Source organism: Mobula birostris, chromosome 29, assembly GCF_030028105.1.
Source record: "Mobula birostris isolate sMobBir1 chromosome 29, sMobBir1.hap1, whole genome shotgun sequence".
NCBI lineage: Eukaryota > Metazoa > Chordata > Chondrichthyes > Myliobatiformes > Myliobatidae > Mobula > Mobula birostris.
Genome location: NC_092398.1, coordinates 16467868 through 16482663, shown reverse-complemented (window position 1 = coordinate 16482663; position 14796 = coordinate 16467868). Strand labels below are relative to the sequence as shown.

General features: G+C 42.9%; 1 protein-coding gene across 1 annotated transcript; it reads left to right on the top strand.

Annotated features, from left to right (window-relative positions):
* The first annotated feature begins 9623 nt into the window (after positions 1-9623).
* Positions 9624-10025, top strand: LOC140189990 (histone H2B 1/2-like). Its single transcript, XM_072246373.1, has one exon. It carries the CDS (start codon positions 9630-9632, stop codon positions 9999-10001), a length of 372 nt encoding a protein of 123 aa, XP_072102474.1. The 5' UTR covers positions 9624-9629; the 3' UTR covers positions 10002-10025.
* Positions 10026-14796: the final 4771 nt, after the last annotated feature.

Sequence of the window (14796 nt, the reverse complement as noted above, 5' to 3'; positions counted from 1 at the left end):
CAGTCAGTGACTTTTAATGGATTTTCAAGGACAACAAGAAGATCGATGGTGTCAGCTCAACTGAAGACTCAAATCTCTCCTTTTCTCTCTCTCCATCACTACTCAACTCAATACCATGAACTGAACTTTTCTCATCATCGTAAGACTGGATCTTTCTACCCCTCGACATGAAGAAGCTTGGTTTTTCATATATATATATATATATATATATATATCCACACATTGATATACTTATATATAATCATTGCTAACCTGTTTGATTTATCTACATTTTTATTACTGTATTGTGTAGTTACTAATAAATATTATTAGCTAATAGCAATACTGGACTCCAAAAGTGTTTTCTATTTCTGCTCGTTCTTTATTCCCGTCACAGGGTACATGAGAAAATACTGTTTGGCAAATTGTGACCTTTTATAAGAGATAACCAAATACACTGAAGAGAGCAGTGAGGATAATGATCTACCATGAGATCTTAACTCTTGTACTCGGTGCCGTAGCCAAAGAAGGCAAATGTGCTAAATGCCTTCTACACTGTCATCAACCTGTGTCACCACTATCAGGGAACTGTGTACTTGTATCCTAGCTCTCTCTGCTCTACAATACTACCCAGGGCCCTGCCATTCACTTTGCTAAGCTTGTCCTAGTTTAGTCATAGTCATAATCATACTTTATTGATCCTGGGGGAAATTGGTTTTCATTACAGTTGCACCATAAATAATAAATAGTATTAAAACCATAAATAGTTAAATAGTAATATGTAAATTATGCCAGGAAATGTCCAGGACCAGCCTATTGGCTCAGGGTGTCTGACCCTCCAAGGGAGGAGTTGTTAAGTCTGATGGCCACAGTCAGGAATGACTTCCTATGACGCCCTGTGTTGCATCTTGGTGGAATGAGTCTCTGGCTGAATGTACTCCTGTGCCCAACCAATACATTATGAAGTGGATGGGAGACATTGTCCAAGATGGCATGCAACTTGGACAGCATCCTCTTTTCAGACACCACCGTGAGAGAGTCCAGTTCCATCCCCACAACATCACTGGCCTTACGAATGAGTTTGTTGATTCTGTTGGTGTCTGCTGCCCCAGCACACAACAGCAAACATGATAGCACTGGCCATCACAGACTCGTAGAACATCCTCAGCATCGTCCGGCAGATGTTAAAGGACTTCAGTCTCCTCAGGAAATAGAGACGGCTCTGACCCTTCTTGTAGACAGCCTCAGTGTTCCTTGACCAGTCCAGTTTTTTGTCAATTTGTATCCCCAGGTATTTATAATCCTCCACCATGTCCACACTGACCCCCTGGATGGAAACAGGGGTCTCCGGTACCTTAGCTCTCCTCAGGTCTACCACTAGCTCCTTAGTCTTTTTCACATTAAGCTGCAGATAATTTTGCTCACACCATGTGACAAAGTTTCCTACTGTAGCCCTGTACTCAGCCTCATCTCCCTTGCTGATGCATCCATCTATGGCAGAGTCATCAGAAAACTTCTGAAGATGACAAGACTCTGTGCAGTAGTTGAAGTCCGAGGTGTAAGTAGTGAAGAGAAAGGGAGACAAGACAAAATGTAACTGCCCAAAATATAATGTTTTGCACCTGTGTAACTTAGATATCATCCCCATTCCTTTGCCTACCCTCCTGGATTTATCTATGTGGTATTTGGAACCTTGCACCAATTTTCATGTTAACTGTAAACTTACCATTCATGCTATCCACATCCTCATCCATATCATTAACAGAAATGACAAAATAAGAGAGTACAGGTATCAGCGCTGATCCCTGTGGTGCACTGCTGGTCACAGTCCTACAGACAAACAAGTCAGGGACATGAGGATACAAACAGAACCAGAGACGGTGGACAGCAGAGTTGAGTGGTAGCCAGGATGGGAGGAGGTTACAGAGGGAGTAAGTGGGTGAGGACCAGAATCAGGTTTATTATCACCAGCATGTGATGTGAAATTTGTTAATTTAGCAGCAGCAGTTCAGTGCAATACATAATCTAGCAGAGAGAAAAAAAATAATAAATAAAATAAAACATAATAATAAATAAACAAGTAAATCAACTACATATATTGAATATATTTAAACACGTGCAAAAACACAAATACTGCATAATTTTTTTAAAAATGAGGTCATGCCCAAAGCTTCAATGTCCATTGAGAAATCAGATGGCAGAGTGGAAGAAGCTGTTCCTGAATCTCTGAGTGTGTGCCTTTAGGCTTCTGTACCTCCTACCTGATGGTAACAGTGAGAAAAGGGCATGCCCTGGGTGCTGGAGGTCCTTAATAATGGACGCTGCTTTTCTGAGACACCGCTCCCTAAAGATGTTCTGGATACTTTGTAGGCTGGTGCCCAAGAGGGAGATGACTAGATTTACAACTTTCTGCAGCTTCTTTCGGTCCTGTGCAGTAGCCCCTCCATACCAGACAGTGATGTAGCCTGTCAGAATGCTCTCCACAGGACAGCTATAGAAGTTTTTGAGTGTATTTGTAACATGCCAAATCTCTTCAAGCTCCTAATAAAGTATAGCTGCTGCCTTGCCTTCTTTGTAACTACATTGATACATTGAGTCCACATTAGATTCTCAGAGATCTTGACACCCAGGAACTTGAAGCTGCTCACTCTCTCCACTTCTGATCCCTCTATGAGGATTGGTATGTGTTCCTTCGTCTTACCCTTCCAGAAGTCCACAATCAATTCTTTCATCTTATTGACATTGAGTGCCAGATTGTTGCTGCGGCACCATTCCACTAGTAGGCATATCTCACTCCTGTACACCCTGTCGTCACCATTTACCACTCATTCATCTGCCATGAAACACATTTAAACATTTGGCATCCACAAATTTTCCCCAAAGTAAATTATTTTTATCTGGAGACATTCCTGTGATTACTCCCCAAAGCCACTGTCATCCCATGTAATTACTTGGTGCTACTTTGTTTCTTCCCACAGCTTTTAACCGAAAAGATTTCTCTCATTGCTTACTAATGTTTAACTGTCATTCATACTTTGGGGCGCTCCTTTCTTTTTGTTGATGTTTGCAAAGAAAAAGAATTTCAGGATATATATTGTTTCAATTTCTCTGACATTAAATGCACCTATTGAAACTTACCTTTAAAAAACACTAATACTGCCTTCGTCCCTTGAAGTTTTTGCACCCACAATATCTCTTTCAGTTTCTCTCTAGATACTTCCTCCCCCACACAACTATCTCCTTCCAGCTTCTCCTCCTTCCCAACTTTTTATTCTGACATATTCCCTCTTCCTTTCCAGTCCCGATGAAGGGTCTCGGCACGAAACGACTGTTTATGCATTTCCATAGATGCCTCCTGATCTGATGAGTTCCTCCAGCATTTTGTGTGTGTTGCTTTGACTTCCAGCATTTGAGAATTTCTCGTGTTTAAGAACTGTAGAATATCTTGTGTTTTTAAACTCTTCCTTCCTACTTAATTTAAATCCTGTTTCTACCTTTAACTCTTCCTTCTTTTTTAACGTTTATCGTTATTTGTCACATGTGCGTTCAAATATCTAGTGAAACGTCTCGTTTCCTTTTCTTATTTACATCCTGTCTACTTGCCTATGTGACCGGATGTTAAACCATGACAATCCTCAATCTGTCGCTGATATTTCCATTTCAAAGAAACCTGCCACTGGCCTTCCTCCATACAACTCATAACGTAGTCCGATCCTCAACAGCTATGCTTCCGGTACCGGGACTCGCCCACTCACTGGCCAGTTGCTGGGGAACGACAACAGTACTTAGATTGCTTTCTGATGTCAACTTTCAAATTGTTCGGCAAGAAGAACTGGCTGTTGCCCATGCAGCAGGTTCCCCCTCTCCGTGTCGCTGAAGTAGTCCAAGAGAAGGACAAGCACTGATTTAGCCTGGCACCAGTATCATCACAGAAGTTGCCAGAGTGAAGATGTAGATGACATCAAACTGCCCAAAGCAACTAGTTTTGAGGCACCACTGGTCCACCTTTGCCCCTCCTTTTGTCAGTAGAAACAGTTCCGTCAGGCCTAGTAGCAAAGCTACATGTGAATGCCAAGAGTTGGCCTTTGTTATCAGAAGCTATTAGAGTTGCATGCCATAGAGTGGGAGCTTATCCCTACTACCATCCCAGCTACGACAACCTTAGGAACTTGACTTTTATAGTGGGTTAGCTATAGGTGGTAACTGCAGCCATGAAATTAAACAGCACTTACTTCTGGGGAGGCCAGGAATGCATCTGGTATGGGGGCTACTACACAGGACTGAAGTAAGCTGCAGAACATTGAGATAAAATTAGTCAGCTCCATCATCAGTACTAGCCTCTGTACCATCCAAGATATCTTCAAGGAGTGATGCCTCATAAAGACGTCATCCATCATTAAGGACCCTCCACCACCCAGGACATGCCTTCTTCTTATTCTTACCATCAGGAAGTACAGGAGCCTGAAAACACACATTCAGCAATTCAAGAACAGCTTCTTCCCCTCTGCAAACCAATTTTTAAATGGACATTGAACCCATGAACACTATCTCACTACTTCTCTTGTTTCTGTTTTTGCACGACTTATTTTAATTTCTTCTTTTCAAAATATATCTATCATGTATTGCATTGTACTTATGCTGCAAGTTAACAAGTTTCCTGACATATGCTGGTGATAATAATTCTGATTCTATACAAAACACTGACACTATTGAAAACGTACTGAGCTGCCCGAGCACAGCAACGGCCAGTGAGGTCACAGACTAGTACAACATGCAGCTTTCTAATACAAGCACAGAGATTTAACAAAATACAACATGAATAACTAATAAACATCAATGGCATTGTACTGTAAGGGCACAGATCTTTACTACAACCAGTTGTAGAAACACGTGAAGTTCAAATGAACTGCAAGTTTCAGATATCTAAAACAAAAATGGGAACAGGCTGATTGTGAGAGGCTGTTTCCAAGTGAAGCGATGTCTATCAAGTGGAGAATGTTTTCCTGATGAGTGTTCAAACTCAGCATTTTCCTGTTAGAGTGAAGGGCAAAGTGCCAATGTTAAGAAGCACTTGGTAATGGGGGATAAATGGGCACTGCTTAGGGAAATGGAGGAGGCAGATGTCAGGTATCTGCAACTGGAATCAAGTGAAGTCTCCAGGATCACTTGCTGTAATGAGTGATATTAGATTTCAACCTAGAGACTAAAATTATCTCATTTAAAATGTCATACTTCACACATTGATGTCTTTTGTAATTTTTTTTAGATTGGTAACGGCAAATCATTTGGGCTGGGGACTTGCAAACACAACAACACGTCTGTTTTGCCGTCTCTGTCCAGATAATTATGAAGTGACCTGATATTTCCTTTGGTTTATCAATATATTTGTTATTGATCCTTGGAGATGACAAGTTATTTTATCCCAGTTGGAAATGCTCTTTGTATCTGAAATGAAGTTTTCTATTGTAATTCAGTGTAATTGACTGGAACCAGGGAGCTGAGATCACATCAGCTTTTGTTCACCAGAGATCAGTCCTTTAAGTGCATTGACTGTGTGAGGGATTCACTGCGTCTGGCAGCCGACTTGATGCCAGAGAATTGCTAGAGAACTGTGGGAAAGGATCTACACGCTCCTGCCATCTGCGGAGACGCCAGCGAGTTCACACTGAGGAACGGCCGTTCACCTGCTCAGACTGTGTTAAGACATTCATTTGGTCACCTGACCTACAGAGACATCAGCAAGTTCATACTGGGGAGAGTCTGTTCATCTGGTCAGATTGTGGGATGGGATTTACACAGTCATCCAAAGCACAGAGACACCAGCAAATTCACACTGGAGAGAAGCTGTTCACCTGTCTGGATTGTGGGAAGGGATTCACTCGGTCATCTCAACTGAAGGTACATCAGCGAATTCACACTTGGGAGAAGTGGGTTACCTGCTCAGACTGTAGGAAGGCATTTAACCATTCATCTGACCTACTGGCACACCAGCGAGTTCACACTGGAGAGAGACCATTCTCCTGCTCAGAATGTGGGAAAGGGTTCACTCAGTTAATCAACCTACACAGACTCCAGCGAGTTCACACTGGGGACAGATCGTTCACCTGCTCAGACAGTGGGAAAGGATTTATCCTGTCATCTCAACTACTGGCACATCAGTGAGTTCACACTGGAGAGAGACTGTTCATCTGCTCAGACTGTGGGAAGGGATTCACTCAGTCATCCCAACTGAAGATGCATTAGCGAATTCACACTAGGGAGAGGGCATTTGCCTGCTCAGACTGCGGGAAGAGATTCACCCAGTCATCTCAACTACAGGCACGCCAGTTAGTTCACACTTGAGAGAAGCCTTTCATCTGCTTAGATTGTGGGAAGGGATTTGCACAATTATCCACCATACAGAAACACCAGTGAGTTCACACTGGGGAGAGACCGTTCACCTGTTCTATGTGTGGGAGGGGGTTCACTCAGTCATCCAGTCTACAGAGACACCAATCAGTTCACACTGGGCAGAGGCTGTAAAACTGCTCTGACTGAGGAAAAGGATTTGCCTGTTCATCTCAATGACTGACACACCAGTCAGTTCACATTGGGCTGAGGCCTTTCATCTTTTGAGACTGTGCGAAAGGATTCACTCTGTCATTTGAATTAGAGCTACATCAGTGAGTTTGCACTGGGGAGTTTGTGGCGTAAGGTAGAAGGAGATGAGTAATACCACTCTCGTTATATGCACGTGCAGTTCAACTCTTTGAGTGATTATGCAGAAAGTTTGAAGTTAATTACTCATCTCCTTCTACCATAGGCCACAAACTTATAAATCATCCCTGCTGTGGACCACTTTCTGGAGGTCCAAGACGCCGACTTCTACAAAGAAGGGATCCGTACACTGGACTAAGTGTGTAAATGTAAGTGGGGACTATATTGAAAGATAAATGTGCTAGGTTTTCTAGAATTGACTTCTTCTACCTTAGGCCACGAACTTATCAATCACCCCTTGTGTGATGTTGGCATCACTGGATCATGTTGAAAGAAGATTATAGCTGGTAGCTTAATGTGTAAGGATGCACGTGGTATCAAAAGAAGAGGGAGGTAGGCAGAGTGGGTGGTGTGACTCTGTTGGTAAAAAACAATGTAATGAAATCATTAGAAAGAGGTGACATAGGGTTGGAAAGTGTTGAATCATTGTGGGCAGACCTCACACTATTGGCTGAGAAATGGCAGAGGGAGTTTAACCCAGGTAAATGTAATGTGTTGCATTTTGGTAGGGCAAATGTTAAGGGGAAGATCTTTGACAGTGTTGCTGAACAGAGAGATCTTCAGATCAAAGTTCATAGCTCCTTGAAACTCGCTACACAAAATGGATTGTAAGAGGGCTTATAGAATGTTTGCTTTTATTAAAGAAAGCATTGAGTTCAAAAGCCAGGAGGTTACATTGCAACTTTATAAAACTCTAGTTAGGCCACACCTGAATTGTTTCACACAGTTCTGGAGGTCCTTCTACAGGAGGGATGTTGAGGCTTTGGAGAGGGTACATAGAAACATAGAAAATAGGTGCAGGAGTAGGCCATTCAGCCCTTTGAGCCTGCACCGCCATTCAGTATGATCATGGCTGACCATCCAACTCAGAGCCCTGTACTAGCCTTCCCTCCATACCCCCCTGATCCCTTTAGCCACAGAACAGGTTTACCAGAACGCTGCCTGGTTTAGAGGGCATGCCTATCATAAGGAGCCGGATAAACGGCTTGCTTTCTCTGGAGTGCCAGAGGCTGAGGGAAGGTCTGATAGAGGTTCACAAGATTATGACAGGCATAGATAGAGTGGACAGAGAGTATCTGTTTCCCAGGGTTGAAATGCCTAATTCCAGAGGACATGCATTGAAGCTGAGAGGGGGAAGTTTTTAACTCAGAGAATTGTAGGTGTCTGGGATGCATTCCTTGCTATGGTGGTAGAGGCAAATACATTTGGGGACTTTAAGAGATGTTTGGACAGGCACATGGACATAAGGAAGATGGATGGTGCTCTATGTAGTAGGGATTAGTGTTTGGGTGTTTTTGATTTGCTTTTTAGCTGGTTTGAAACAACATTGTGGGTGAAATAGCCTGGTTCAATGCTGCACTGTTTTATGTTCTATGTTGATGTTCCAGGGTAAAGTGATGAGCCAATGCAATACCATTAGTGTGGATCTATTGTGCTACAGGCAAAATGGAACAAATCCAAGTCACTTATCAGGCCAGAGTTGGTGTGCTTCATTATCAACCTCTCAAAGCACTTCACCACAGTGGATGTAAGTGCTACTGCATGGTAAATAATAAGGCATATTACCATGTTCTTCTGAGGCATCGGTATGATTGAAGCCTGCTTGAAGCAGATGGATAACTCAGACTGCCAAAGTGAGAAGTTAAAGATATTGGTAAGTGCTCCAGTACAGGGCCAGAGCCATTAAACTCTCCTCAAACATTAACATTTTCATTCCCATGATAAATGTTGCGAAGCTCCTCTGGACACTGTCCAATGCCAACCCATCCTTTCTTAGATGAAGGGTTCAAAACTGCTCGTGGTACTCAAGCTGAATGACAAATGCTTTATTATGCCTCAATATTATTTCCTTGCATTTATATTTTAAACATCTTGAAATGAATACAAACTTTTCATTTCCCTTCCTTACCATTGACAGAACTTGCAAGTTAGCCTTTTGGAAACTTGTACAAGTCCCTTTGCCCTTCTGATAACTGAATTTTCTCAGTCGGTCTCTTGCAGCCCTTGACCATGAAATAAGCAACTTACAGTACAGGTCCTCAACATTGTTGCTTAGCATGGAAACCTTGGGATCCAAGATCATAGCTCCTTAAAAGTGACTCCATCAGCAGGGACCCCCACCACCCAGGACATGCTCTTTTCTTACTCTGCTATAAGGACAAAGTTAAAAGCCTCAGGACTCACACCATTGGTTTCAGGAATGGTTATTATTCCTCAAACATCAGACTCTTGAACCAAAGGGGATAAATTCATTTCATCATTGAAACGTTAACTCAACTTGATCTCACTTTCAGCGACCCTTCGACTCATATTCTCAATGTATATTGCTTATTATTTATTAATATTATCTTTCTTTTTTATTTGTATCTTTTGCACACTGGTTGAATGCCCAAATTGATACAGTCTCCCATTTATTCTATGAAACCTAGTATTCTGTTATCAATGTATGGAGTCTGCCCGCAAGAAAATGAATCACGCTTGTTGATGGTAACATATATGCACTTCGATAATAAATTTACTTTGAACTTTTCATCTGAATGTGAGTTTATTTGAAATCCATTTGTAATTAACACTTTCCTTTGTTTAATGTCAGCCACAACTCTCGCTTTACCCTCTAATTAACGGCACAGAGAAACGCCACGGGTTGGCATGGGTCCAGGTCCGCAGTCTGGGCGAAGCTTCTGATTGGTGGTGCGAGCGACTATATTTGTAATCTTTGATATCCAATGAAATGATTTGTGGAAATAAATTCAATGGTTGATTCGTTTCTCCAAGTATCCAATGAATATGCTCGGAAACCCCATTCCTGTATTAGCATACCGCCGTCAGCGTTTCCTATTTAAGTACCACTCCGCAGGTTCTTCTTTTAATTGAGTCTGAACTCGACGGAAGAAATGCCCGATCAGAAGCCTGCTCCCAAGAAGGGCGCTAAGAAAGCGCTACCGAAGCCATCCGGCAAGTCTGGCAAGAAGCGCAGGAGGCTGAGGAAGGAGAGTTACGCCATCTATATCTACAAAGTGATGAAGCAAGTTCACCCCGACACCGGCATCTCCTCCAAGGCCATGAGCATCATGAACTCGTTCGTGAATGATATTTTCGAGCGCATCGCTGGCGAGGCTTCCCGCCTAGCCCATTACAACAAGCGGTCGACCATCAGCTCCCGGGAGATCCAGACCGCTGTGCGCCTGCTGCTCCCCGGGGAGCTGGCCAAGCACGCCGTATCGGAGGGGACAAAGGCAGTGACCAAGTACACCAGCTCCAAGTGAAGAGTGCTGCCAAAACAAACCGAAAACCCAAAGGCTCTTTTAAGAGCCACTCACTATATCGTTAACAGAGCTGCATATCTGGTCATGTTCTGTGAATCCGATTTCAATGCCAAATGGTTCTTTCACCTATAATTTGTTAAAACTACGCAAAATTCCAACCATAATTTGAGAAGAGCAATGAAATCTCCAGACACTTCTGTAATATTAGCTACTCTCAAACATTAGATGTGGCGAACTTCAGTAATGGAATAATGCAGAGAATTAATCGACAAATATCTGCAATGGTTTGACTAATTTTCAACAAAGGATTTTGGCGGGCTGTTTTCAAGTTTCAGTTAATTTTCGGCGGGTAAGCAGTTACTTCCGCGCTTTTGATTTTGATTGGTAAATAAGTCGGCTCTCTCATTGGTTTATTAGCTCTCTCCAATGAGATTAAGCGTTGTTGTACCAATCCTAAATGTTTCATGGCATCCCCGCAGGAAATACAAGAAGGCCGACGGCCGGAAACATTTCCTCATTCTCTGTGTGCTGATCTCGTTGAGAGGAGTGGATAAAGAAAAACCGGTGGGAAAGCTCGTTCCGGGCCGGACTGCAGTTCACATTGGGTGGTGTTCATAGGCTCTTGAGAAAGGGCAACTATGCTGAGCGGGTGGGTGTCGGAGCCTTGGTTCTTCTGGCCGCTGTGCTCGAGTATCTGACGGCTGAAATCCTTGAGTTGGCCGGCAACGTGGCCCGGGACAACAAAAAGACCCGCATCATCCCCAGGCATCTGCAGCTGGCAGACCACAAAGACGAGAAGCTAAACAAGTTGCTGGATGGAATGCCGATTGCCCAGGGTGGAGTGTTAACCTAGATCCAGGCCGTGTTGTTGCCCAAGAAAACCGGCGGAACTAGCAAGTGAGGGGATAGAATATGAAACCCCCTTACCTAAAGGTTCTTTTCAGAGCCACTCACAGTGTCTGTGAAGGGGCTGTCCTGCGCATACCATGAGTGCTGAGGAAAGGACTGGGTTTCCCTGTCACTGCGAAAAATATCTGAGGAATTTCTTTTTAGAGAAACACGAAAATCATTCTAATTTATTTTCTACAGTTTTTTTTTCTAAACAAACCGAGGTGGTTTTCTGAATTGCTTCCGGAGCTGGGGAGGTTTTTTGTTGTGTATGTTCCCCGGAGAGATGGTTGGGATCAATTTTATTTTCACTTTGGTTCCATATGGTAGGTCAGTCTGTAACATTACTACCGAACGTCCTGAATAACTGATATAAAAATTCTTAAGATTTGTACTCATTTCTCCGAAAATTAATCACTGATATTCTGGAAAAAGAACAAACGCGGAGACCGGAGTCCTGAAATTCAGGTAAAACACAGCTCGGGCAGCAAATGTAAAAGCTATTAATCTTTCAGCCTCTTCAGATAATATTCTTTTGTCTGTGAACATTTAGAGAACATGCTTAGTTGCATAGTTAACTTGCAAAAATGCATTTACTCCCATAATCTCCCCTCATTGCCTCATCTTCACTACCGCCTCTCTTTGTTAGAGCCTCAAATGTTTTCTGGGGCAGATGTTAAACTGTAGGTAGGTGACCGGAACTGCACATAGTACTCTAAATTAGGCCTTATCAATGTGTTATTCAACTTCAGCATAACATCCCAACTTCTGCACTCAATGTTTTGATTTATGAAGGCCAATGCGCCTAGAGTTCTCTCTATGGGCTCGCTACCTGTGACATCACCTTACCGAATAATTCCCAGATCACACTGCAAGCTTCAAAAGCTTCTTCGTTGTCCGCTACATCCCCAATCTTAGGGCCAATCCGCAAATTTGTTGATTTTGTTATAGTATTGTCATCCAGATCGTTGACGTAATGACAAACAGACACTGCCCAAGCACTGATCCCTGCTAAAGAGGGGAGATTGAATTAAATTCACTTTATTTCTTACATCCTTCACATTCATGAGGAGTAAAAATCTTTACGTTACGTTTTCATCTAAATGTGCAATGTGGAATCAGTAATTTATAATAAATAGAACTGTCAGTGTAGAGTACACACAAATCAGCGTGAGTTCATCAGTCTGCAGAACCGCTTCCTGGATGGTAGCAGCTGGAACTGATTGTGGTCGGGATGGCTTGAGTCCCCAATGATCCTACGGGCCCCTTTAACACACCTGTCCTTGTAAATGTTCTGAATCATGGCACGTTCACAATTACAGATACGCTGGGCTGTGCGCACAACTCTCTGTTGAGTCCTGCGATTAGGGGAGGTACAGTTCCCATACCAGGCAGTGATGCAGCCAGTCAGGATGCTCTCACTTGTGCCCCTGTAGAAAGTTCTTGGGATTTGGGGGCCCATACCAAACTTTCGCAACCGTCCGTTGTGCCTTTTTCACCACACAGCTGGTGTGCACAGGCCACGTGAGGTCCTCGGTGATGTGGATGCCAAGGAACTGAAGCTGTTTACCCTCTCAACCCCAGATCCATTGATGTCAATAGGGGTTAGCCCGTCTCCATTCATCCTGTAATCCACAACCAGCTCCTTTGTTTTTGTGACGTGAGGGAGAGGTTCTTTTCTTGCACCACTGTGTCAGACGGATGCTCTCTCTCTCTCTCTCTCTCTCTCTGGCTATCCATCCCATAGGATGATGATGGTTCCTTTCAGTCAGTTAGAGGGGTTTGATATGTGTGTCCTGGAGTGGCTGTACAGGCTGATCCTTGACAGGCAGTGCTTGCCACAAACTTTGCAGGTGAGGCCTGGAGGGGCAGCAGGGTCAGAAGCTTTGTTGTGGTGCTTCCTGTGCCTCGTTGAGCTTGTTCTCAGCAGCAGCCACATCTTTTCTGATGACGTCCCTCCACTGTGAGTGATCTTGAGCCAGATCCTCCCATGTTGATGGGGTAATGTCAGCTTTCTTGAGGCTCCTGTGAAGAAGGGATAACTCCTTCCCTGTATGCCACCTCTTTATTGTTTGAGATTCGGCCAATCAATTTAGTGTTATCGGCAAATTTAATTAGAAGATTAGAGCTGTGGGTGGCTACACAGTCAATGGTATACAGGGGTAAAGGAGGGGACAGTATGCAGCCCCCAGGGGCTACTGTGTTGAGAGTTACAGGGGTGAAAGTGAAGGGGCCCACACTTGTAACCTGCTGGCAATCTGACAGGCAGTCCAGGATCCAGCTGCACAAGACAGGATTAAGGCTGGTGTCTCTGAGCTTCTTGTCCAGCCTGGATGAAACAATGGTGTTGAATGCTGAACTGTAGTCCAAGAACAACATTCTCACATAAGCATCTTTAAGATGATTTAGGTATAGAATATTATCACGGGAAGAGTTAGGGTAGGTTGCAGAGTGTTTTTTTCCCCCATATCAGGAGTAGATAGACCTGCAGGACATGGGAATTAGTTTGAGGGATGGTAACTGGAACACTCTACCAGAGAGAGTTGTGAAAGCTGAGTCGCTGATGGTAATTTAGAAATGTCTTGTCAATCACTTGAATTACCCAGGCTACAGGACAAAATATCGATGTAATGGGTCAAATGGCCTGTCAGAGTGCTGTAACATTCTGGAAAAGTGGGAATCAATGAATCTCTGCTACTAGAATCATGTGAAATTGGTAAAAATGATAACCCCATTAACCTGATCCAGCTGGATCTGGTATACACAGATACTTATTTCATCCCATCAATTTCTCCACCATCCTTTTTCTGCAAATTAAAACAAACTTGCTTTACCCTCAGTTTCCAAATTCTAACCTGAATGTTCACACTCCTCCGCTTTCAGTGCTGAACATAAGGTTGCTGACAATTTTGATAAGGGACACTGAAACATTTCTCGAATATTGCTCTCATTCAGAAAGTTGTGTTGTTCAAATGTGTATTTTTCAAGAACCTTGCCCCAGAAGGGAAGTTTTGATCTATGCCTGTTGTTAGTAAGCAGGGATTTTACAGCCCAGTTTTGAAGGCACCTGGAAAAATTGCAGTCAAGGGAAGTGTTAATAATTTTAATAGCAGCTATTAAGAAGGTCGGGCAACCATAAAAGACCTCCTTTATTCCTACTCAGCTCTCTGCCAATCAACGAATCTTCCTGACATGCTTGCAACACATACAAAGTGCTGAAGGATCTCAACAGGCCAGACAGCATCAATTGCGAAGAGTAAATACTGAAGAAAAAGCTTGCTTTTCCAACTTTGCGATATATCTATTTTGTGCCTTCCAAATTACTCCCGTAAACTCCAGTCACTGCTGTACTGCTGTCATCCCTGCTAGTGCCACCTTTCATTTGACTTTGATGAGCTCCCAACTTGACCCTCTGTAATTCCATTTACTCCACTGTAATATGGACAGATCTAGCTCGACTTTCTCCTCCTCAAATTGTAGAGTCAAACTCACAAACTATCCTCATCAATATATACTGTAAACCTCGTAAATTTATTACAATCAAACTGGGCTGAGGGTATCTGAAGTAAAAAAAAGCCCGATAATTGTCCTTGTTAGGTTTAATGATGACTGGCAGAGTTAGATAAGGTTCAATAACAGCACCTACAGAGTTGGATTGTGGAATTAAGAGACAGGAAGTATACCAACTAAATTCTTCCTCCAAAAATTTAAACACAAATAATATCAAAATCTATATTGCTTTTCAGAATGTCAAATATAGACTTGCATACATTACAATGGCAGTGATAATCTAACAAGCCTTCCATGTTAAATTGTGTTTGTCCCAAAGAACTCAATTTAGCAATTAGATGCTTCCTTTGCACCTCATAGGAACTGTATTGAAAGAATGCACGTTGCACCATTTCTT